Below are 24880 nucleotides of genomic sequence, written 5' to 3'. Positions count from 1 at the left end.
CTTTATTTTACATTGGCATAAACCGGACTATAAGTCCCAGAATGCTCTGGAAAAGTTAGCCAGCACTTGATTCTCAGGCACGGATCTAGAAACCTTGAGAGCTCTGTGATGTAAGCACTCGCGGGACTGTAGCTGCTGCTTTTTATGCCAATTGTGCCCTTGTGGTGAACCTCGTCAGTGTAAAATTAATATCATTGAGCACAAATGAGTCGAGGTTTTCCGTGTTAGAATTGAGGGGCGCCATAGTAAGGTCACTCTATCACGGGGCGGAACCTTTGTTCAAGACCGGAACCTAAACGACTGTGCTGCTGTTTCCTGTCGGACTGGTTGCGCGCACTGCAGAGGAGCTTCCGGGGCAGAATTCCGGGCGCAGAGCGAGAGCAGAGGCACTAGAGCAGGAGCAGCCTAGAGAAACAAGCCGGGGCAGGAGAGTGATACACAGGCCTTCGAGCGGCTGGCACAGAGAGGTAAGGAGCGCCCTGGTGCAGCCTGAAAGGAGGAAGAAAGAGAGATATGGGGCACTAGAAGTGCAACGGACGGAGAAAGGAGGGGGAGCGGGTAAACACGGAGTGATGGAGAGAGGAGGGAAGGAGAAAGTGTGACCATGGAGAAAATATAAAGGCATCGATTGGGAAGAGGGTTGAGAGGATGTCAGGAGAAAATATTTACTTGATGATGATTTTTGTATAGCAAACTTACTCACATTATAGAAAGTAGCGATGCAATGATGAACGTGTTGAAGGATGCAATGCGAGTGGATAATGGAACTGGACAGACTGATAAAGTATAGGTAAGGTACATTTTTGACAGCGGATGGGAGGAGGGAAGATCAAGAAATAAGAGGAAGACCCGATAAAGAAGGAGAAAAACAGAACGGAAGGCGGAGGAGTGTTGGTATTACTGGACAGCTCTGCTTTCAAAAGAAGTGAGAGAGAAGGAACACATTGATAGAGGGATGTTATCAATTGACGTACATTCGAGAAAGATTTAATGAGTAATAAGTAACCTGCTTAATATACTTTTTGTTACCCCTATATACAGTGTTCCAGCATTGCCTTGTTACCACTGTATGCCGAATATAACGCTGTCAATAGCGGGTAGTTTTGAGAGTGAGTGGTGTATTTATTCATTTGATGCGCTAACACCACAGACTAGTTTACAGGCAGAAGTGAGAGAGAGTAAGGAAGAGGACCAAAACGCAGTACTGCGAATACTATACGATAATGAGGGCTGCCATGTCGAAGGAACGTAAGACTAGCACTTGTAGGCTGTCCAAGGGAATGGAATTCCCAAGTTTGGGGGTGACACAGAGAACCTTTTGTTATACCCTCGTTTTAAATTTGACAGTGGCACAACAAAACCCTATTAGTGGATCTTAGGGGGCGCCCTGGCAAGTGCAAATGGTCAGAAACTTCTTCCCTAAGCTAGCACTTTTGGGTACTATGAAGTGGAGGCTGTTTATAAATGAACACATCTTTCATACTTCGAAGATGAAAGTCTGTAATGGCCACAAGCAATTGACCCACCCCTCCTCTGGAGCTCCAGAGACATTGAATCAATTTACAACCGCTGACTGACTAGAGAAGTTTCGTCATAAACCCGTGAACTTGTAAAGCCGTTGGATTCAGAGCAATGGCAGCTCTTTTCTAGGTCCGGATCCATGCGGCAGAAAAGTGAATCATATATATATATATATATATATATATATATATATATATATATACACACACATATATAAAGTTTTTATTTCTTAGTAAACAAAATACTCTGCAACTGACTTCTCCCACAGCATCTTCAAAGAGCATAGCATTCAATGAGTATGCGCTTTCTAAGAGTTGGAGATCACTAAAGTCCTGATATCCTTAAAGACTTCTTTGCCACACACTGGCACCTTTATTGCTAAAATAGTTAACTTGGGCCTTCCAACTTTGTTTTTAATCGTTACCACTCATGCTTCACATTCCACAGGCATGGATCTTCCACAACTCATCTACTCAGACAAACCAAATGCTGCCCACGAGATTCTGTCCAGTTACGTAACTAGTTACATTAGCCGCATTCTGATTTCTCTGTATGGCTCCCCACAGTTGCACAGAACATCTTTAAAATAATCTCTGTTACGCACAACGTTCTGTTTAGCAAACCACCAAAATACCCTGCTCGAAAAGTAACCAAATAACCATCTTGGGTAGGAAATGCATCTGCCTTAGTAAAGGCAGTGTCGTTCTGGAGGTTCCAGGATTTAAGAAGTGAAAGACAACAGTGGTGACTGGTGACATTTGAAAGTGGTGGGATGTAAAATTTGGCTATGACTTTGATTTAGCGAGCAAGCTTAATGAACAAGCGTAGGGTCCATGGTGAGCTCCCAAGAAAAAATAGAAAAATAGTGACAAATGGTGCATTTGAAAGTAAATGAATTTTGTGAGAAAGCAAGGTTTATAAAGCAGTGGGAGCGTATAGTCTTGAAGTATTAAGCACATTAATAATTGCCCCATATCTTACTGCATTAATGTGTTCAACAGCTGCTTTAATGTGCAAATTGTATAGTGCAAGAGCTTCAGGCCCTTTAAAGTGTGTGTTTGCCTAGTGTTTGCACTGCATGCGTCATCAACCTTGGAAGAAAATGCTCTAACCAGGCATCAGGAAGCACATACAGCTGCTGGCTGCAATCAATGATACAGAAATATGTGCAGACAGATCTTTAAGTGGGATGAAAAAAGTGTGTGCTCTCTAAAAGGGAACATGTAAAATACATTTCTGTGATTCCCATAGCGTGCCACCCTGCCTGTATTTTGGTTTCTCTCTGAGATGCTACTGCATTCAGAAATGTAACACAACAACTGACATACACCTAAAACCTGTCAGTACTGTTGACTTTGTCAATGGTTGTAAGATGTTTAAGATAAATGAGTAACACAATAATTAACATTGGAAATGTTTAAATTCTGAAATTGTGAGACTGTGAATTAAATATTATTGAGGACCATGGAAGGAGGATGGCCTTCAGTTATGTATGCTTTGTTAGATATGTATGTCCTTTTCTCTTCACATCTCCTCCATCTGCACATTTTCAACCTGCTCTTGTTCCTCTTTAGCACCCTCTTTTCCCTCTCCCCTAAATGCACATATTCTTCGTGAAGCCGGACCCCTAGTTTAGCTATCTATCTTCTGGAATAACGTCAGTGACAACAGATCTGTGTGCCAGACCTGCCACCATGGACTTTAAATAATGTGGCACAGACTAAGTGAAACATCAGGCTTGTGATAGATTGCCTAAGTTAACATGTGGCAATGCAAGAGTTAAAGTAAATTAATGGGGCATTTCCTGATAAAACGTGATGCTTGCAGCACCAAGAACTATGAATATTATGGATTTATCTAATGTCCGGTTCAAGTGATCTACTACTCAGCTGAAATAATCTGTTTCAATCATCAGCTCATGTTTTAGTCTGCTTTTCAGGGTGCATTATGTTAAGAAGAATTCAGCTCTCACATCTGGTTGAATGTCTTGTTAATACTCAGTACTGAAAATAGGGGTTCGGTTAAACATGAGAATCGCAAAACACAATGTAGTTTATCTTGAAACCATATTTTCTTGGTAAAATATTTCTTAATCTTAAAAGATACTCCAGATTTAACAATGCGCTACTGCAATTTTTTCTGGTTTTTGATCTTCCGCTATATATAAAAGTTGGATACCAGTTGATCATGTTTTAATAACCAGGTATCAAGATGATCTCGTTTAATGTAGTTTTATTTTGTCACTTATTATTGTAAACAAAGATTTTCCACAAGTTCTTGTAAATTTAGCATTCTTTGTTTTCTGAAAATAATGCAGTCCTAAGTTTTTGCTTTAGTATAGAATCGAGGAGTTCTAAGTACAGGGTCATATATCACCAGCTCACATCAACCACTGCCCTGAAGCAGGTTAACACACAGTGTGGACAGCACTGTGGTCGCGTGCACATACCTGGGCCTCAAGAGTATTGTCACCTAGCCTTTGGGGCATGACTGATGTCAATGAAACTACAGTTGTCTCTGATGGAAAAGAAAAGGTCTCAGGAAGGACATGCAGCCACAAGCAACACCATGGCTGTGCATCACACCCTCTATTTGATGACTCAGTTGTTGCTAAAATGCAAAATATTAGTTGACTTTTGGAAGTCAGCAAAGTGGCTGAATGTAGAGAAGGATGAGTGCATAGGAATAAGAACAACATGAACGTTGTGTGTTTATACATGAACACTGTCAGTACAATACAAATAACACAAGATTAGCATTATAACACTTAACTGAAGACATGGCACTAAATCACACATGCTTGCATCCACTCCTACTGCCTGACAAATGGGAAAGGGTGGGATCTATGCCTATGAATGACGGATGGCTGCCCTCAGACAGGGATTAGACTCCGGCGCCCAAAATCATGATGCTAAAAGTGTCACTGACCTATGGTGGATACTGCCATAGACCACAATGGAAAGGAAGGGCTTTAGAGCAGTCAGCCCTGCGTCGTCCGTCACAGTGTAGAAAGTTGATTTACTGCCTGGCTTCGGTCTCATGCTCCAAAGCGAGGTGGGGCAGGCAGCCCAGAATTATATGAATGTGGTTTCAGGATATTCACCTAAGATGCATTTACATTAAGTGAAGTTAACTCGCGCTCATTTACATGATGAATGGCTATCCTAAAAAGGTATTTTGGATTCAACCTCCTGGACCTAATTTGTCAACCTCTGCTCTTGAACAAATTGAAATACATTCTAAAGTTCTGAGGTGGCTTGGCTATACACTGCTTTCATATGGTGTGTGGACTGGAGTTATAAGGGTGTGTTATAAAATCCCCCATCATTAATTGTCAGCATTCACCTACATGTCTTGCATTTTGGGCGGCTGTATGCCAAAGACCGACTTTTGTGTTTTGGGTCTTTTCTTTAAGGGTTTTCCACCAAGTAAGACAATGAAGAGCACACATCATACTGACATCAGCTAGGGTGCGGCTGCCTCTGTTGTGGGGACTACAAAACTACCTGCCACTAATGCCTGGCTTGCTGTGTTACACCACTTTTCACCTGGATTAGCTGTCCAGTGTTCACCAGTTACAGACTACATTTTGTATTCTGTTTGGCCTTAGATTCATTCTGCCTATTGACTTTATCGTAGCATTAGACACTGCCATGTTAAAGGCTGCCCGTAATTTTGCACATTATAAACTGCATTCTGTCTTGTTTTCGTGCTTTTTCTCACCAAGGGCTTTGGTTGATAAGGATGTACTCAGATGGCAGGGAACGGCCTTGTTTTGACTTGACATGTTGGGATTGTGGCCAAACCCCAACGTGTTATTTTCAAAGCATACTTAAACTAGCCAGCATGGTCGAATCGCTAAATGAGGGTTTTTTCCAGAAAGCTCCTTTATAAAAAGACCCAGTGCGACAATGAGGGTTGGAGTGGTCTCCATCCAGATTTACACGTCGAGTGACTGATATAGAGTTCCTGTGAGGGGGGAGACCTCTCTTTCTCTCAGTCCAACGGGGTCATCGGCTTGCTGGCATGAGAAAGATGAAGCACCTGAGAGGCCCTTTGGTGGTGCATTTTTTATTAATTATTTGCTTTGCATTATAATATAGATAAATATATTTGTTGTGTATATTGCAGAGGAGAATCACTTTGGTATGTTTTCTTTTCATTGCTGTAACTATTTTTAAGCATGTGCTTTCAACATGCTAATCTCCTTTTAGGAACTTCGCATAGTGAAGTAATAAATGTCTTCTTTGGATTAAGAAGTGCATTCCAGAGATTTTTGTCAGCTCAGTCATTAGTAAAAAGCAAAACAGATCCGCAGGGTTGAAGGCACCTGATATAGCCCACATTAATATTGATTACTGGTCATCATGCTAGCTTGGCTGAGAATGTATGAGTAATAAGATCTGTCTAGGTTGTTGAGAGATCTACAGGATGAGCACTAGAGTGAGAACTACAATGAAGACCAAAATGGAGCAAAGAAAGGTAAAAAGCAATTGAGGTAGGTTGAGACAAAGAAGACATATTAACATGTTCAGGAAGAAGCATGAAGGACATAAAATAAGTCATATCAATGTAATAATTTGAAAATACATGTAGTTATTAAAGGAAAAAAGGGGCAATAATCGAATCTAAGCAGCATTACGAAAGATAATGCTTGAAGAAAAACATTGAGAAGGAGAGGTGGGAAAGCAAACTGAGATGACAGTGGAAAAAAGCGATTAGAAGAAACGAACCTGGAACATGTCAATAGTGAAATTAAACTGGAAGAAGAAAACATAAGGGAAGAAAGACAAGCAAAGCAATGAAGAGAAATAGCAACAACGAAAGAAACAAAGAGTGGAAAAGCAAAGGAGCTGGGGGAAATGAAGTAAGAAAATAAAGTGAGAGAAAGAAGGAAAACAAAGGTAAAAGAGTAAGCAGAGGAGAGAGCAAAATGAAAATAAGGGAGTGAGGGACATGGGGAAGGAAAGAGAAATAATGAAGTGCCTGCAAGAAATGAACAATGTAAGGCAATTTAGAAGGAAGAGAGTGAAACCGCAACATATGTATTTTGTGCTATTAAGAAAGAATGGCAAAAAGAAATAAACGGAAATGCAAAGGGAATTGAAGAGAACAGAAGCAACCAGTGAAAAGGAAGAGAGGGGAAATATCAGGGGAAGAAGACAAAAAGAGCAATGTGAATATGGAAAACAAAGGTTTATGGGAAACACATCTAGAAAGGTGGGATGGAAAAGGTCAGAGGAAAGAAAATTGTAAGGAAAATTAAGAAGTAAACAGAAGAGTACCATTGTTTTAGTTACTATAGGCTAGGAGAGGTAGAATGGTGGAATGAGACTAAAATGCATAGAAATAGTCAATAATGTAAGAGGGCAAAGAGGCAATAACATTGAGTAAAGAGGAAATAACATTGAGCAAAAAGAAATATGCAAAAGAAATGGGAATAAGAAAAGGTGAGATAAGAAAAAGAAGTAAAATATGGGGAGGGGAGACCAATTTTGAAAAAGGCAGAAGGGGAAAGAAGTGAATAATGTACATTGGCAATTAAATGGAAACATGAATATGGAGAAAGAAATGAAACTAAGTAGGGAAAGTAAGGTTTACAATGAAATGGAATGCATTAAACTGGTTTACATCCTTTCTCCCTGACCATTCCTTCTCAGTATCTTACTGATCCTCATTTTATAACCGCTTCCCTATGTCAGAAAGTACAAATCTGGGTCCTCTCCTAATATCCGTCTACACCTTGTTCTTTTGTCAAGTAATTTTTTCGCTTTGCTGATGACCCCCAAATCTTTCTTTTTCTCATTTTCACTCCAAAGACACAGATCTCTTGTTGCCTGAATGAACATCAGTGATTGGATGCATTTAGATATGATACAGATCACATCAGTTATGCGGAATGAATATTTCTAAAACAGAAATACTGCAACCTACCCTACACTGTTGCCAGGTTGTAGCGTACAAACCAGAGCCTCAGCCAGAAACGTCAGTGAACTTCAATTCTTGATGTATTCACACATGATAATCCTATTAGTTATGTTGAAACTTTATTAGAAAACCAGACGTTTTTAGGAACCACTATCCCAAATATTTTAATCACTAGGATGCAGATTTGCCTGTTTGCCACTTTGGCTTGTATTTGCAAAATTTCCATCATAACCTTTTACAAATGCATTCTTTGATTGGACGAGTTTAGTTGTTTAGACTAATTGTTCTCATCCATTCAGAAGTGATTTAATAACGTTTCAAATAATGTCTCCCTAAGCTAATTTGAACATGAGTATTTCCCAATGTTAATTCTGCTCCTTTTGGGCTAACCAAGACATGCATACCAATTTTAATTAACTTTATTAATCACTAGATTGCTAAAATAAAAATAACTTCGTATCGTAGTTGCAGATTCACAGAGAGCTAAAATGTGTGATTAGGTAGAAGTTCAAAAATGGTACAAAATGTTACATGTGATTGTAGAAGATGGCTGCTAGAGTTGGAAAGCAATTCTATTACCCCAAGTAGTTAATCAGTAAAATGCTGTAATGACACTATGGGGCAGATTGCCTTAGAAGTACTGTACTTGGTGCTCTGTGCTGTGTCCACTTAAACTGGGTTTTTAACAAAGCAGTGATAAAATAGGAGAATTGATAGGAGCCTGAGTTAAGTCACTGATAGGCTAGGGGAAAATAAGAGCTAAAAATAGTAATTCTTGGTGCCTGGGAAAATCTGTTTTTCCTCTTTAGTCACTGGGCATCCGCACACTCAATAAAATCAAGAGAAGAAATCAATCAAAGGAGTACTTAAGTGAACGTAAACTGAAAGAAGTAGTGCTGAAATCAAGAGAAAATTAATACCATCTATGAAGGGCTAATATGAGGCCTATGCTAAAGAAAACTGGTTAACAGTGTGGTAGATGTAGTTCAAAGAGATTGCTGTTCAGAGTAATATTCAGTGCTAAGATCCTGATGGAGCCAACAAACACAGTTGTTAAGTCTTTGCATCCAAGAGCGTCTCGGTTGGAGGAATGAGAGTTGGAAGCAGGGTAAGTCAAGACTGATGGCGAGGATCCAGCCTGCCATAGCAGGCACATCTGGTTACTGGGGCAGCTCTTAGCACCAAAAAAAGAGATTGAGTGGAACAAGAGGAGAGAAACAACGCAAATGCCCATGAAGAATGAGGGGAGCAGAACCTAATCAACAGTAGGCCATAGAGGTTAGGAGCGGCCCACACCTCAGACTAGCCAGGGTCTGAGGAAGAGGTGGTAGCCCCCACCAAACCCCCCACAAGGGTTGGAGTGAGCAGGGGCCCGATCTGAGAAATTTCAGTTTGAGTGAAGTCAAACTGATAGGTTGAGAGTAGTACTGGGCTGTCCGGAATAAAGACGTGGTAGAGAGATAAAGTCCAGGATGGGCCCCATGCTCTCTAATTCCATGGGAGTCCTGATAGTCGTGGAGGTGTCGAGTGGATATGTGGCTTTCAGCAGCCCCAGAGCAGTTGGCTGCTATGCTGCATCAGGTTATTTTCATCTCAACTCACAAAGCAATGTCACTAAGGGCAAAAACTTATAATTCCACCTCAAAAGGCCATTGGGGGTGGATAGGTGCCTTGAAATACACTCAGAAGCTGCCACTTCAGTGTACTTGGGTTAGGACCAAAGTGCTTAAGCTGGTTTGGTTAAGTGGTTTAATGTTTTATTGCTGTACCAGTGTGTTGAGGTTTTGATGCTCATGGTCCTTGATTACAACTATTAAGTCGGATTGCACCACACATTTGTGACCTAGCAGTATAATTAGACTTACTTAATTCCAGCCATGGTTGGCAGAAGCATGATGTTACTGAGCAGATGAGGGGCTGTTGGTCGACCCATCACACCCTCCTCCTTTGTGATCCCTACTGATTGCTTCCATCAATGCACAAGGGATCAGTTCACCAGTTTAAAGAAAGACCTTCCTGCCATAGCTTCACTCGAACGAGGCTGACATTGTGTTTTTATAAGAAATGCCTTCACTTTCATCTGACACTCGGCTGATTCTTCTACTGGTAACATTACAGTTCCAGCACATTGTCCTAATAAATGGGGGTACGATATTACTGACTCATGGCCTCCTATTCCATTTGCTCAACACATACGCAGATTAGGCCAATGGGATCGTGGGCATTAGGGCACTCTTATCCCGTTACTTTTTTTTTCTTCTATTTATGGCTGGAATGAGAATAGAGAAGTTCTTTACTGATCATTCTCCCTAGAGTGATCAACTTGATGAACATCAAGAATATTTGATTATGAGCGATGATTTAAATTTTCCAGCAGATCGGTTCAGTGACCAGATTGCCACCCTGTCCGTATTACAGTCTCATCCATGTAGGCCTGGTTGACATGGACGCACACCATGAGGTGAACATGAATGACTCATTGTTTTGCTCTTGGTTGTCATCTCTTTTTACTGTGCTTTGATAATGTAATGTTGAAAATTGGCAGGCAGCATTAGTCCTGCAGTGTATGATGCCATGAGCTGCAAAGTTCAGGATTTTTCGGGGCTTGCGTTTGCCGACCCATTAGCAATCCTTACATGGTGTTTTTAACCGTGATACTCAATGGTTTTTACTTTGCCAAGACTTGTTGTTTTTATTAAAAAAGTGTGGACATATGCAGTTACCTTTGGTACCACGGGCTACTAGTGCAATGTGTGGTTTTACATAATATTTAAATGTACTGTTGCTTTAGATAATCCTTGTTTTCATATAATTTGTACATTGACATACAAAAATAAATTCACAAAGTAATGTTGGGCAAAGCCAAAAGGTCAGCAGCTAACGCCAAACATGTTGGCTTTGCCAAAGCTCGTTTCTTGATTCACTTTATTCACGTATCATTTACATGCCCTGTTTTAAATGCCTCCATTTGAGTCTTGCTGCCTCTCAATATAGTGATATCTGGATCATTAGTTTGTGGATGACCCGCAAACCAAAATGTATTTTTGTTTAAAAAAAGAAAGAAAAAAAAACTGCACTTGTGAGTTTTTTTTTTTTTTCCTTCCACCATCCATGTTGCATCTGTAAAACGAAAGTTGCCCTGATTGGTTAGCTGCAATGAGGAAAAAAAATTGCTGCCACTGTTTAAAGACCTATGATCTCGGTCTGTGTCCCTGGAAAGATTAAAAAAAAACACAATGAACGAAGCATAAGTCGGTAGTAAGAGCATTTTCTGACCTCCAGTCTCTGGTGGGGCGGGGGGCAAATTTGCCCCCCCCCCCCGCTCCCCATTTTTTTGTGAAAATGAAAAAAATACTTAATTTTATATTGTGATTTTCTATCCCAACCTCAAACCCTGAAGGTCTAAACAGAAGACCACACAAAGAGGGAATGGCTGCCTTCAGGGTATCAAGAGCACAGCCTGGCACAGTGTAATTAAATAAAATGCATACTCAGTCCAATAAATAATCCTAAATTCATAGTTGTCTTTTTCAATATGTTGAGAATACCGCAGCTGCAGCTTGCCCTTTGGAGCCCCCCCCCCCAACCTTTTGCCCCTCAAAAAGACTGTCTGTTAGGCTCAGCACAGGTCAGCTTGACAGACACTCTTCATTTTCATATTAGGCAGTCTGGAGCTAGACATGCGCTATTTGCGCTGACTCCTGGCTGCCAGAGCTGAACTTTGCTGGGCTGAAGAAGTCACAGCCCTGTGGGCGTGACCTCTTCAGCCCTAGCAAAGGTGCCTTGAGGACCTCCCTCTCATGACAAGGGGGAATGTCACTGATTACTTCGGACCTGGTTGCTTGTTTTAAGCCCTGAAGCGCGCCAGGGCTAAATGTCAATTAGTGACACCTCGTCACAGAGTGGGGTGGGGTGGGGTCAGCAGTATCCCTGTGTGACAAGTTGGGACTGCTGTCTTCCATCATTGGCTGACCTTAAATTAGCCAGTGAGGGAAAGCAGCAGTCCCAACCCTCCTGGGACCTCCGAACCAGAGCTGAAGGGGTGGGTTTGGGTGTGTGTGTGTGAACGAATGAGAGTGAGTGTGCCTGTGTGTCCCGCCCACCCCCTCCCTCCCTCCTAAAATTACCGGCCACTACTGGGGTTATGTGGTATGTAATAACATCTGTAAGATTATTTGCATTTGTAGTTACATCTGTCAAACAGGAGTGAAGTCATGAGCATTGCATTTGGTGTGCATGGTAAGTTGAGACGGTAGTTATCTGAGTTATGGATTAAGATCCTAACCATAACTTGTGAATTTTTTTTTTTTTTTCAATTTGAATTTGTAGCCATAGTTGCACTTATTGTTTTTAAGTGAATTTCGGAAGTTTTGTTAAACGTACATTTATGTGTTAAAACCAGTGCTAATCATAACTTTTCTGTAGTTCATAACTGTGCCCACAGAATAGTCCCTGAGCGGAAGAGGCTTTGTTTTATTTTTCTGATGCCTCTTACAATCGTAATACCCTACACGACTCACCAAATTGACTTTCAAATCCAAATTGGGTATAAAAGATGTAAATGAATCAAGCAAGATTTGCAGTCCATTCGCAGAGCTTGGACATGGAGCAGAGGTCTGTTGTGGTTGCTGTCAATTTATCTGGTAGTGGATGTTTCTGTGCTCATTCTTTACATCTGCCTCAGACTTCCAAAAATGTAAGAGGTCCAGCAACTTGGACATTATTATAATACACCATTTAGGTTTTGCCGTTTTTTTAATTTCAGACCTCAACCTATTTGACATCTGTTAGATGTCTTGCCATATTTTTTCAGATCTCCCAGACCATTAGGGAGGGCTTAATCTTCACCCCGCTTTTCTTTTAATAAAGTGACCGTTGGGTGTTTGAAACAATGGAATTTTTTTACATTTCTGATGAAAGTACTGTAGCTAATTGTGATTTGAGAAATACCTTTTTACTAGGAAGCAGCAAAAAATATGTTGGTCATAAATTACAACTAGGGTCTTGAGAGAACCTTACATACACAAAAAGAACTGTTTTATTATATAATTCATCACTTTGGTTAGTACTGTGATCTTGATAGATTCATTCACACATATAACTGTTTACACACAGTATGTTATCCAAATAAACTATGTGATGCATTTTTGCTTCTGACGGTTTAGTCCATCGTCCGCTCCAGTTAGAGAGACAGTTTTTCCATTTGATGTTAAAAATACCTTGGATTTTCTCATTCACATACTGTTTAGGCTTAAGAATATTGCAACATCAGTCGCTGTACTCAGAAGATTACCTTTGTGTGCAGTTACAATTGCCTGAAGAATTCGCCTGTTCATGTTTAATCTCTAAAGATCAAGTGATTCTTTCTCTGTTGGAACCATAGAGCCAACGCTTGTGCGGATAAGGAAACAAAATATCCTGGTTGCCTCTTGAGGGTTCAACTTTAATTGGGTGGAAGTGTCAGCTGGACACCAGTGTGGTAGCCATTATTGAAAGCTTTAATATGGCTCCATTCTTGGGTGGGACAGTGATGCCAGAGTGCCAAAATGATTTATATGTGCTCTTTCAGGGTTAATGGGACACATTCGGGACTAAATATTCAAGGGTCCAGTGAGCTCCCATGCCCACCAGATGGCTGAGGGAAAAGTGTTTAAAGAGAAGTCGAAGACCGCTTCCATTAGTGTCTGTGGTAACTCCAATTTTTGGAGTGGCTCTTCGGTGATAGCGGAGAAGGTGACTCAAGCCTGAAGTGTCCTATAAAACAGGTACTGGAATTTGAACTCTGTGGTGGTGTGTGGAGTTTGGAACAAGAACTGGACTGGGAGAAGGCTGCCAGGACAGATCTGGTGTGCTGCATCGATGGACTGCTGCACTAAGGTGCTCCTGCCGTATGATAAAGACCTTAAGACGAGAATTGATGTGAAGGTGAAGGCTGATGGAGCATTTGACACTACTGCTACAAATTAAAAAAATAAAAGCATCCAAGGAGAGATGTTTTTGCTCTCCAAAATCATCCATACATAAATAATCTAGAGAGGCTGGTCCATAGTCTACATATATTGAGGGGGTCAAGGGACCAACACTAGTTGAGTCTTTGTTTATAGCCAGATTCATAGATTTGCTAATGGTGACCCAGGAGAGTGAGGTAAAGTGTCTCAAGTTGAACAGATCATGAAAGAGTTAAGAGGAGGTTTGTCAAAAACTTATTAGAGGTGGTCTTTGGACCAGACTGTTGTTGAGCTTGAAGGAGCTTTAAATGAGGTGGGCTCAGAGTTTGGATGCAAACAGAAGAATGGGTATGTCATCTCAGTGATGCAACTAAAGATAAATATTAAGATGGGAAAAAAAAAAGAAAAACGTGCGTATTAAGTTAAGCTTAAGGCTGGGTGGGGTGGGTAATGGATTTGGATGTAGAGATGGTTCATATTTTCCTAAATCATATTAAGACTTCACCTCACTAAAAGGATCTGCTGGTAAGGGGCCCTGACTAAGACTTGGAGTGGCACATATTTTTCCCATCCCAGATGCTGCTTTAGAGTTTTTGGCATGTCATAAGTGCCAGCAGGACCACTTCATTTAGACATGAAAACGTGTCAATAATTTTCTGCTCAAATTTCTGTCCTTTGGCAGATCTTTGGGGGATTTGAATTTCTACAGATTTGCATGAACCAGTCCCCACCGTTGTTGTATTGGTTGAGAATTGAATAGGTATTTTTTTAAATAAATATTTCTAGTCTCTCCTGCCCGATTAGCGCAGGGTCTTGGAGCCCCAAAAGACTGAGAAACTTTGATCTAAATGTTGTGTCAGAAACTGCAAGATATAGGCTTTCTCCTCAGATGTTTGCCCTGTAGAATTTGTGTGCAGGTGGTTGGGCCTTTTCTGGGGTTTTTAGTTAACATTGTTTCAAATACTGCAGTAAAAACAATTGAACTATAAATTATAATAATTCGAAACAAGAGCAGCTATATTTATAAAACATCATTCACCACCCCACTTTCCACCCAACCTTCTCTCATCCTTTCACATTTTGACATTCTGCAACTTTGTGTGTCAGTAAAAGCAGATGAGAACTATTTGGGGACAAACCGTGACATATGGATCCTAAATAGGGTCTAGACTCTTGAAACCTTGTTGGAAACTGTTAAAATTACACACTTCTTCTTCTTCTGCACTCACTTGCACAGTTACCAACATCTGTGAAGGAGGGTAAGCAAGGATTAAGAGTTACAAGTCCGCAATATAATTCTAGATAATAAGAAAATCTATTTGTGAGAAAAGCAAATCAAATATGCATCATAAAATTTGACAGTTGGCTTTTCTGCATAGTAAATACTTTTATAACATCCATCAATTCCCCCTTCAATTTCAGTTGTGGCACCATGATGGAGAGTGAGTCTGTTTACACAGGGTCTGTAATACAATAGAGATCCCTAGAGGGCACAACAGTTGTCAAGTAAAATCTGTCATGAATTCTCACTTGATGAGGACCTGTATCTTCTCTTCAGTTTAGATTTTCTTTTGTACCAGGGTGTATAATTGCAGACAGAAAATGGGGATGGCCCAGGTTGCTGATGTATGTTAATATTGTCAACGAATATAAGAGTTCATAGAAGACCTGGAAAGGGATTGACCTCCAGCATTAGTGTTGATGGTGGCTCTCTCAAGAAAATCAGTCAGACTTGAATCATGCTTGCTATACAAGCTAACAAGTTTCCCTTACTTCCGTAATTCAAAAGAACACACACTGTGTTGGCAACATCTCCATCACATCTATCTGCCACTAAAAGTAGAAAACCTGTCAGTGTCTTCGTTCTAGTCTTCAGAAACTTGAGTCAGAGTTGCCCCATCAGCACTTATTTTGAATTCTTCATACTAGATCTGCAACGAGGAAGAGAGGAGTAATATTCAAAGAGTAGTGAAGGTCAAAGATGGTGGGCCATCTGAAAGAAATAGTCCATGCGTTGTAAAATCTAATCTCTTTCAAGAGAGTAATTTAAAATACAACTGTAGAGAAACATATGATGGACGGTTGTTTGCATAACACCACTTCCTGCAAGGTATTTTAGACATAAGTTTGCTTGTTAGCTGAACCTCCTGTGCCAGATTTTCTCCAAATGACTGTTAACCCACTTGGGCTTGGTGTCAACGGATGTTGGAAGTTCACTTTAGCTCTTTCTTTTTCCTCAAAATGCTTTCATCATGTTTTATGGTTCCCACAAAAAGTAGGACTGCATATTAGTCTCCACACCCTGAAGTCTCTCTGTCATCCTGAGACCGCCCCACTATCGGGAATTGTCAGACCAATTCTTAGCCAGCTCACAGTGCCTCACCTGGACCTCTAACCTTTCCAGGGTAGCAGATGATAATGGCAAACTCGAATATGACCACTCCGATTCCCAAGGATATTGTGGAAGCAGATCTTACCCTTTCGTTGTTTACTCATGCATGCCCGGTGTAAACACAAAAAAGATACAAGTAAAGGTTTTCAAACATTTATTGAAACAATCGTATTTTTGCATGGAGGAACAAGCTGCGATTATTATTAGTTAGATGAAACAAAGCACTATAACCAGCATTGATAACATGGTTAATAGAATAAACAATCCAACCATGACAATCTTATTTCTATATATTCCTACCTATCACTACCTACACTCTGAGAGCATAATGGTTGTACCCTCTGCCAGATCTCAAATGAGAGCCTGATCTCCTGTACCTGGATAGCTGGGCCAGGGAGCAGGTCAAAATTAGAGTTGGCTATCCTTCTCTGCAAGATCAAAGATCAGTGTCATCCAGGCTGCATATTGAGCACAGTGTTTGTTCTAGGACAGTTGTGGCCAAAGTTCTCCTCTGATCCATGTAGGGCAGTACACAGATTACATAATCAAAACCACAATTTGCTAGAGGCGCTGTCCTGATGCTATGATGTCTAGATTTTAGAAGCTATCTCCAAACAGACAACGCAAGCACTAGGATAGTCAAAGAGGTCTTCCATCAAGTTGTGAGAGATGCCACAGTACTGTGGTCCGCACCTGTGCGGTCTTTAGAGTTGGTTTGCTTGACCCTCCTATGTCTTTGTGCCTGCCTAAATCTTTGGCTTTCCCATGAGCAGATAGATTTCACCTGTTCTCAGATTAGTGGTTAAGGTACAAGAATGGGAACCAACTATGCTACTTTGTCATTTTCATATTTACACATTTCTGTTGGTCTGTGTGTCCTTTTTATGTGCTCAACAGTGTTTATTTGTAAGCTTATTCGTGGAGTACAAATATTTCACTCTTTGGTTATGATAGCTCAGATTGTAATTGTTTAACATTTTTTGCAATATATCTGCTTGTGGATGTTTACTGGGTCTGATGTATTGTCGACACGCTCTGTGGGAATATTTAGTGTAGGTCTGCTTGTTTTGTGGATGCCTGCTGCGTCTGGATGAAGACCGACCAATCAAGTGAAGTGTTGGTTATTGGCACAAATGACTGGTTGGTCATTTGGTCTGTCTATCTAGTTGTGGGAAAATAAGTATTGTGTGGCCTGAGGGATAATTGCTTGTTTAGATGCTGTCACTACATCACTATTTGGTTTCCTAAGTCTTTGACACTGAGGCCCTTATTACAGCTTCGGCAGACGGAAAAGCCTATCTGCGGAAGTACCGATGTGTAGGTTGCTGCGAGCGTGGCAGCCTCCCCGCTGGGGCCATTACGACTTTCCAGCTGAGACAGTGGGTGGAATTTCAGTGTCCGCCTACTGGCCCAGCTGGAAACGGCATACAGCACTGTCTCCGGTAGTAGAGCCGGCGGCAATGCTGTAGTGCATAGGGTGTACCAGCACCCGTTGCAAAGTTCATTGCAACGGGGGTGGCCCCTGAACTGCCCATGACAACTGCATGAGCAGTGCAGGGCCCACCCTGGGGCTGCTTGCATCCCGTCTCTGCCAGCCATTTCATGGCAGTGCTACTGTCATGAAACCGCTGATGGAGAAGTGGGTCGTAATCCTCAGGGAAGAGCTGGTTGCAGTGCTGTCCTGGTGTATTAGGACTGCCATCACTGCTGTTAAAATCGGAATCTGGTGGTGCTGGTGGTCGTAATTTGGCAGTTGGACCACCACATTAGCTGCGGTAGGACCACCGCCGCAACCCGCCAGGGCCGTAATGAGGCCCTGAGTCTTCCCTTATCAATGGATGTGTTTGTTCCTGTAAAAGATTACCACACTCCGTTAGGTATGGGATTTCTCTGGTCTGCTGTGAGTTTGCTTAACCTTTGTGTGTATTTGTTAGTCAATGTTAGTTTGAAAATGATCTTTTCAGAAGTTGTAGTTGATATTATGTTATATAACATTAAAAGTATAATTTCTTTTTTGGGATGGCATTGTCTAAGATCATTAAATTGTGGTAAAATGTTTCATTAAAAAGAATCCTACTTAACAAAAATGGGGCTTTCAACTAGCCCTCTTAATCCATTGGTCTGTTCTATTGTCTTTCACATGGCCAGTGAGTTCACTGACTTGAGCCATTGGTTCTTGCCCAAGCACAGTGTTGTCACCTACATAGAAAATAGTCCATTTCAGTAACCTTATCAGGCAACTCCCCAGAGACTGCCATGGGGGCCCTCACTATTGTTGACAAAGCCAAGAAGCAGACTGTCAACAGCTGATGTACTGGCTTTGCCAATACTGTTTTTTTAAATATGTAGGTGCTCCCTGGAGTAAGCCAATACAAACTGTACACTGTGGTTCTTACCATATTAGTTGTGTAGTGATAATATCTATATGTGTGCTCCTTAGAAAACTTTACCTTACTGTCTGTGTGTCTAAACAGAGTTAGCAAATGGTGAATTGGAAAACAAAACTCAAGAGATCAATGATAGGCATTTTTACCTGAGAAGGTGGGTTTGTTTTATAGCTTATCTTGGAAGTTTAGCCTGCCAAAACCATTTGTAAAATTCGACTCAGTAGCCTTACATGTGGATGGGAATTATCAGAGACTAATTTATGCTGTCACTTCTACCGAAAGGACTCTATGGACCTGTGGATGCAGCTATCCACATCGAGGGTAGGTGCTTTTTGAGGACAACCAGTTGAGATGCCCTTCTCTTCAACAGATCTGTGGGTGTGTTCTATAGATACCATAGCAATCTCTTTAGGTACAGACCTGCTTTATGCTTCAGAGAACAATAGTTTGCCTTGGTTCTGTATCATAATGATCAGTCATTTGATAACAGAGTTATCAGGTTAAAAAGCTATATCTAATTAATAGTGATTCTATTGGTATGTGTGATTTAGACAAAACGACTTCTTTAATCTTCTCCATTTCTTGTATACATCTGCAATGCTTCCTCCTACATATGACTGATATCCAGTTACTACGTGTATTTTCTCTTTTGCAGGTTTACTCTGCAGGAGATCATGTTCAGGTAATGCCCTGGGAGCACAGTCCGGAGGAGCCATGTCGGATGAGTCTGTCTCTGGGAGCGACCCAGATCTTGACCCAGACTTGGAACCAGAGGACATGGAAGAGGAAGAAGAGGACGATGATGAGGAAGAAATGGATGAGGACAATGATGGTGATGATGAGGATGATGTGCCTGATGACAAAGGTGAGTTGACCAGCAACACAGTGAGAAAATAAAACTAGCTGAATCAATTAAACGATTGGTGGTGAAAGGAGAGGAATTGGTAGTGGGGAATATATAGAATTTATGATTGGGAGATTGGAAAGGTTGGATTATTCTGTTGCAGAGAATGATGTGGCCTCAAAGAAGGGGAAAGGATATTGTGGCATCCTTTCTAAATGTTTTTAAGATACCACTTGAAAACCTGATTTTGTGCTAGCACACACATGTTTTTTTTATTTACTTATTCCTATTTATTTTCAGTTTGCATTAGGACACCTTTTTGTTGTGCCCTTTAAAAAAAAAAAAAGGATAACTATTTATCTATGGAAATATGACCTGATAAATAGCGCAGTTCTGAATGAGTACATCACAGCTATTCAGAAATGTGCCAATACAACAATATGAATGCAGGGGTGTGGAATTTATTAAAATATCTACTTGTCCAGGGGACAGGTTGCTTCTCAAATCTACTTGTCCTGTAAAAAGATCTACTTGTCCCTTTGGTGCCATGTAGTTTGGCGACAAATTATGGCAGCAATCTCATTATGTAAGAGCTCTGATAATAGCCTCACTGATTATGCCAGGGCTACTACCATAGTAGGGCCTGAATACTTGCAGTTTCAATCCCTACTGTAGCAATTTCCTTATTTTGCCACCTTTCTGCAGATCTGCATACTGGGGCTGGAGGAAGCAGTAAGCAATAGTTCCAGAGCTGGAATGCCTTTGAGTCTGCAAACCTACTAACCTGCATGTTTTAAAGATTTTTACCAGCTTCTCTCTAAAATTTTCCCATAATAAGAAAGGTTGGACATTTACTCCTGACAATGGCAGAATTAGAACTTCTTCCAGGGTTGGGAAGAAAGTGGCTGGAGGGAAAATGAACTTGCAAATGCTCAATAGATTTTCACATGAGCAAATCTACACATCGTATTTACCCATGCTAAAATACAGTTCACAAATATTTTATAGGGGTACGACATATACCATGGGTGCACTTTTGTGACTTTCTTTAAGAATTTGGGGCCACATGTAGGTAGGTTCAGATTTGCGACCTGCAAATTGCGAGTCGCAAATCTGAATGTAGGATGGTGTCCCTGAATAATCATGAGGTGGGTCGTAATTTGGGACCTCCTCGCGGATGGCGGCCCTCACAGGGATGGTGGCCTGCTGGAGACAGCAGACCACCATGTCTGTGACTGCTTTTCAATAAAGCAGTTTTTTTTTTATTTTATTTTTTTGTAATGCAGCCCGTTTTCCTTAAAGGAAAACGAGATGCATAACAAAAACTAAAAATGAAACGTTTTCGTTTCATTTTTTAAGAGCAGGCAGTGGTCCACAGGACCACTGCCTGCTCTGAAAAAATGTTTACAGTGACATTCACAATGGGGAAGGGGTCCCATGGGGATCCCTTCCCTTTTGCAAAAGTGTTTGCACCCATTTGAAATGGGTGCAAACTGCGATTGGTTTGCGCCCGCGTTCGCTGTCACAAAACAATCCTACATTGCACTGCGATTCGCAATTAGGAAGGGAACACCCCTTACTAATTGCGAGTCGCAAAACTGGGTTTGTGCATCGCAATGTGCTTTTTGCACGTCGCAAACAGATAAAGTCGCTGTTTACGACATGCAAAAAGCTACCTACATGTGGGTCTTGGTCCCTAATTAGGTCTGATGTTAACAAAGACATTTTGTTTTTATTAAACTTCTATTTCTCTCTCTTTCGGCTGGCTTTACTGTGAGTGATCGCATTCTGCTCTTCCACAAGGAGCATATTGGCACACAAAGTAGTTTTGTTCAGTGTCAGGAACTACAGTGGCAATCAGTGACGTAATGAAACTGGAGGGTGCCCCTTTGCAAAGAACATGGAGGAGGCCCCCTCTCCAGACTCACTCAGGGAAGGTGCTGTGCCGAAGGGGCCCCCTGGAGGGCGGCTGCGGGGCCTTTGTTATGCCGCTGGTGGCAACGTGCGCTTTTAGAGTTCAAAAACTTTTTGGGGGGTTTTTGCCAGTGTTTGTTACAATGTTGAGGGCCTGATAGTTCCCACAACAATAAAGTGTTACAAAAGCCATGCCAAAACAAGACACGCATTGATGAAACTAAAAGACTTATAAAAATATGTCAGATCAGTTGGCTTTGTCAGTGTTTGTTTATTTTCATGCTTCCCATAATCGTGTTGAAAATGGTTACACTGATTTTCCATTAGAAATATTTTTGGGAAATACTAGCATGCATCAACACATTTTACTAAATGACACTTCATTTGCATCTAATCAGAGAGCATTCTGGGAGCATTATACTTAGCCTCATAGCCTAAACTTTTCAAACGTGTATACAAGTTTTTTTTTTTTTGTACTGGAACCAACGTCAGTAGTGAAGTGTGACCTTAAAACATTTATTTACAGCACTCACCCTAATAATGAAGGCTTTCAAATAATGAACCATAAATACAAGTTCGAACAGCATTATCTTTTGGAAACACATTACCTCAACTGCAGACAGTTCCACTCTCTGTAAACAGACAGCCAAAGGTTTTGTGCTGCAGAGGGTTGGGCCTACTTGTCCCAAGGACAAAGTAAACATAAAAACTTGTTGCCCTTGACCCCAAACAAGAGGAATTCCACATCCCTGGAATGGTAAATGCTTGAGACAAAATTAAATATATTTGAACTAAACACAGTTTTAGACTTGGTGCCCCCAGTGAGTATATAAACATGTATGAACATAATGTGAAGAGGTCTTCGTGATGATAGGACTGTAGAAAAATGGCACAGGCATGCATGAAGACATAAATGATTGAGGATCCATAACTTTTGTCAAATTTACACTAGGAACATATAGGAATAGTTAATGGTGCATGGCTTTTTGATGGATAAAATGTTTGTACTACAATAAGGTAAATAATTGATCACAGTGAGGTATTTGTGGTCAGCCAATATGGTAATTTTACTGGGATGTTTGGCTTTTTTCTGTGGTTTACCTCACATTTTGGCCCAATTCAAGAAACACAATTCAATTAAAAACTGGTGAAATATAGCCACACAAAGACCCTGTTCGACCCATATTTTTTGACTGATGCTACTGTTTTTTCGACTCAGAGTGCACTGAGGTCTGATAACCAGACCTCAGTGTCAGTGTATTAACCTCATACAAAGTACATGTCGAGTTGAATACACCCAATTGGCGAGGCCTGACTTACTCATAAGTCTGTAGTATATGGTACCCAGGCCACGTAAGACAGAGTGACCACTCAGGGCTGCAGCACTGTTTGTGCAACCCCGTGTGACAATATACAATATGACTCCCAGCCTGACACTGCAGGCTGGAAGGACAGTGTTTTCACTGCCAGTTCGACTTTGCCATTGAAACTAATGGCAAAGCCACCTTATCCCTTAACATTATATATGTCTTCCCCAAGGAAGGCCTATGGAGTTCTATAGCAGGGAGCTGTATTTTGTTTAGTAAGACACATGTTTTCCGATATGTATTAAAAACAGCACTTTCAAATTGTCATTTTGCTGTGGGTAAAGTTGGTAGCCCCGTTGGCTAACACAGGGTTACTGGGTGGCATCCCAACTCGCCTAACTTTTTACTGGGACTATCAAACTGAATCATGTAGGGTATCAAATTAATCACGGCATTAAATGCGACCTGATGACCGAAATTTATGTCACTATTTAAGGTAGGCAACTTTTAGAAAGTTGCCACTGTGTGCTCCGCTCGTCCAGTAGCCTCACAAAGGCACACAGACGGCTTTCTGACAGCTTGAAGAGACATGTGAATGACTCCCAGGCTCAGTAACAAAGGCAGTTCCGCAGCAGTGAGTTGTCACCTCTACTGCCAGGATGGCTAATCTGGGGTTAGCCCAGAGGCACACTTCAAAGGGGAAGCCACCTTTGGTGGGCCGCCTGGCCCAGGACCACTGAGCAGGATGCCTGTAGCAGCATTGAGACGCAGGCAGAGAGGGAAGACTTACTCCCAAACTGGTTTTACCGTGGGTATGTTGCCCTCAGGTAGCCACCCCTCTAGGGTGGGCTCCGAAGCTCCTGATGACCGAAGAAGGGTCATGCCATCCTGAAAGGGGCAAGAAAGTGGCATTCTGGGATAGCCAGATGCCACACATCACAGGAACTTCATCAGTGGGTTGGAGGGGGCCCAGTAGGCCATTAACTATTGACGGCATGGTTCCGTCAGGGCACTTTCCTGGGATAAATATGGCACCCTGGCCTTGAGATCACGCTGGAATCAGAGAGAGGACCAAAGAAGGACCGTCCAGCTTCCCTTGAACCCACATAAAGAGAGGCTGCACTCTCGGAGGAACTGTACCTCCTGCACTTTGGGCTACCAAAGATTGGACTGTGTCTACGGCTCCTGGCTCAGTGAAAAATTGATTCCAGTCATCCAACAACATCAGTGACTCCAAGAATCTATCTGTTGATCTCCTGGAACCAGCTCCAGGGACAAAAGAGCTGAAGTTACCCTAGTTGCAAAGTTGTTAGCCACCACAGATGTTTTGCTACTAGTCGCCGGGCACCCAAGAGGACAAATCTGAGATAGCCAACAAATGCAACCATGCCTGCTGACCCCCAGGTGTGCTATCCAGGACCGATTAGTCATACCCCAGGGGAGCTAATCCCCACCAGTGGATTTTGCTCCAACCCCAGTGCAGACTGACCAGTGGCCCAGCACCAGCTAGCTGGCTACTGCAATATAGAAGAAGACTTCTAGTGACACCTACCTCTGTGGCCAAGTTTGCCCCACTTCTCCTGTGGATCGAGAAATCACCACAAAGGTATCTCCGTCGACATTAGCATCCTTTGAGCATCTTTTTGCCTGCATCCCTCAGCATTGGTGTCTTTGGCGGTTGTCCTGTAAAGTTTGGATCTTCCCTTTAAAAATAAACTGGTGTCCAGGTTACTGCCCAAAGTATGACTTCTGGCCCCCTAGACCTCTGTTCTGCCAGACTTAGTTGCTCAACTCAGGCCACAGTTGTCGAACTAACTTTTACAAACTTTCTGAAAGTTTCCAAATTTTTGATTGGCCAGTGCTTCTTTGCATTTGATATAAAAGTTATTTATTATTTCTATATTCTGTTTCTCCGGAGCAGTCTGGTGGATTTTTATGTTTAAGGTCTCTAAAAGTTCATAAACACCTAATCTAGTTTTATAAATTGATGTCTTGTTTCTTTCATCTCGTGTGAACTTTCCTTATTCTGTTTTTTGGTGCTATTAAATAATTTACAAATGATTCCTTTGCTAAACCTTGCTGACTGCAGCCACAGCTACCCAGGTAGAGCTTAAGGTTAAGTAAACATAGCTGACTGGACCCAACATGGTATTTGTGAGTGTACTGCACAGTAAGGCCTCCCAGCCATCTCCGTAACCCAAACCCTTGCACCCTATTTTTGTGATGATCCATTGCTGCTTGTCAGTTGACATAAAGCCAGCCACCCAATCCTTGTCAAATGTATAGATTGAGTTTAAAAAATGTTTTTAATTTTGGTCCAAAGATTTATCATTTTACTGTTACCTAGCCTCAATGATGTCTAGGTTGAATACAATCTACCATTTTCACCCCAACTCTGATTCACCCCCGCCTGCAGTTGATGCTCACCTACAGTTTGATCTAATTCCCTGACACCCTGTGTAGTCTAGCAGAATGAGAATGTTCATTAACTGTGCACGTGTGTATATGGCACACTAGACAATTTAATTGTTTCTAGGTACTATAAAGTGCTGTCAGTAAGAGGTAGGTCACATGGACTGGGCCTGGTGAACACTCTTCACATATACAGCAAACACTAGTGTGTTTTACATGTAAAATCT

The 24880-nt window shown here is 41.5% G+C and overlaps 1 protein-coding gene across 1 annotated transcript in view; it reads left to right on the top strand.

The window, feature by feature from the left end:
* Positions 1-343: 343 nt before the first annotated feature.
* The window catches only part of RAD54L2 (RAD54 like 2), a 784453-nt gene continuing 759916 nt past the window's right edge, over positions 344-24880 (top strand). Inside the window, exons 1-2 of the mRNA XM_069206800.1 lie at positions 344-467; positions 18832-19041. Of these exons, the coding sequence (XP_069062901.1) occupies positions 18891-19041 (151 nt within the window). The 5' untranslated portion in view covers positions 344-467; positions 18832-18890. The remainder of the gene's footprint in view (positions 468-18831; positions 19042-24880) is intronic.

The sequence above is a fragment of the Pleurodeles waltl genome, chromosome 9 (genome assembly GCF_031143425.1).
Source record: "Pleurodeles waltl isolate 20211129_DDA chromosome 9, aPleWal1.hap1.20221129, whole genome shotgun sequence".
NCBI classification, from domain to species: Eukaryota; Metazoa; Chordata; class Amphibia; order Caudata; family Salamandridae; genus Pleurodeles; species Pleurodeles waltl.
The sequence above is the reverse complement of the archived record's forward strand: the minus strand, read 5'-3'. Positions and strand labels throughout refer to the sequence as shown.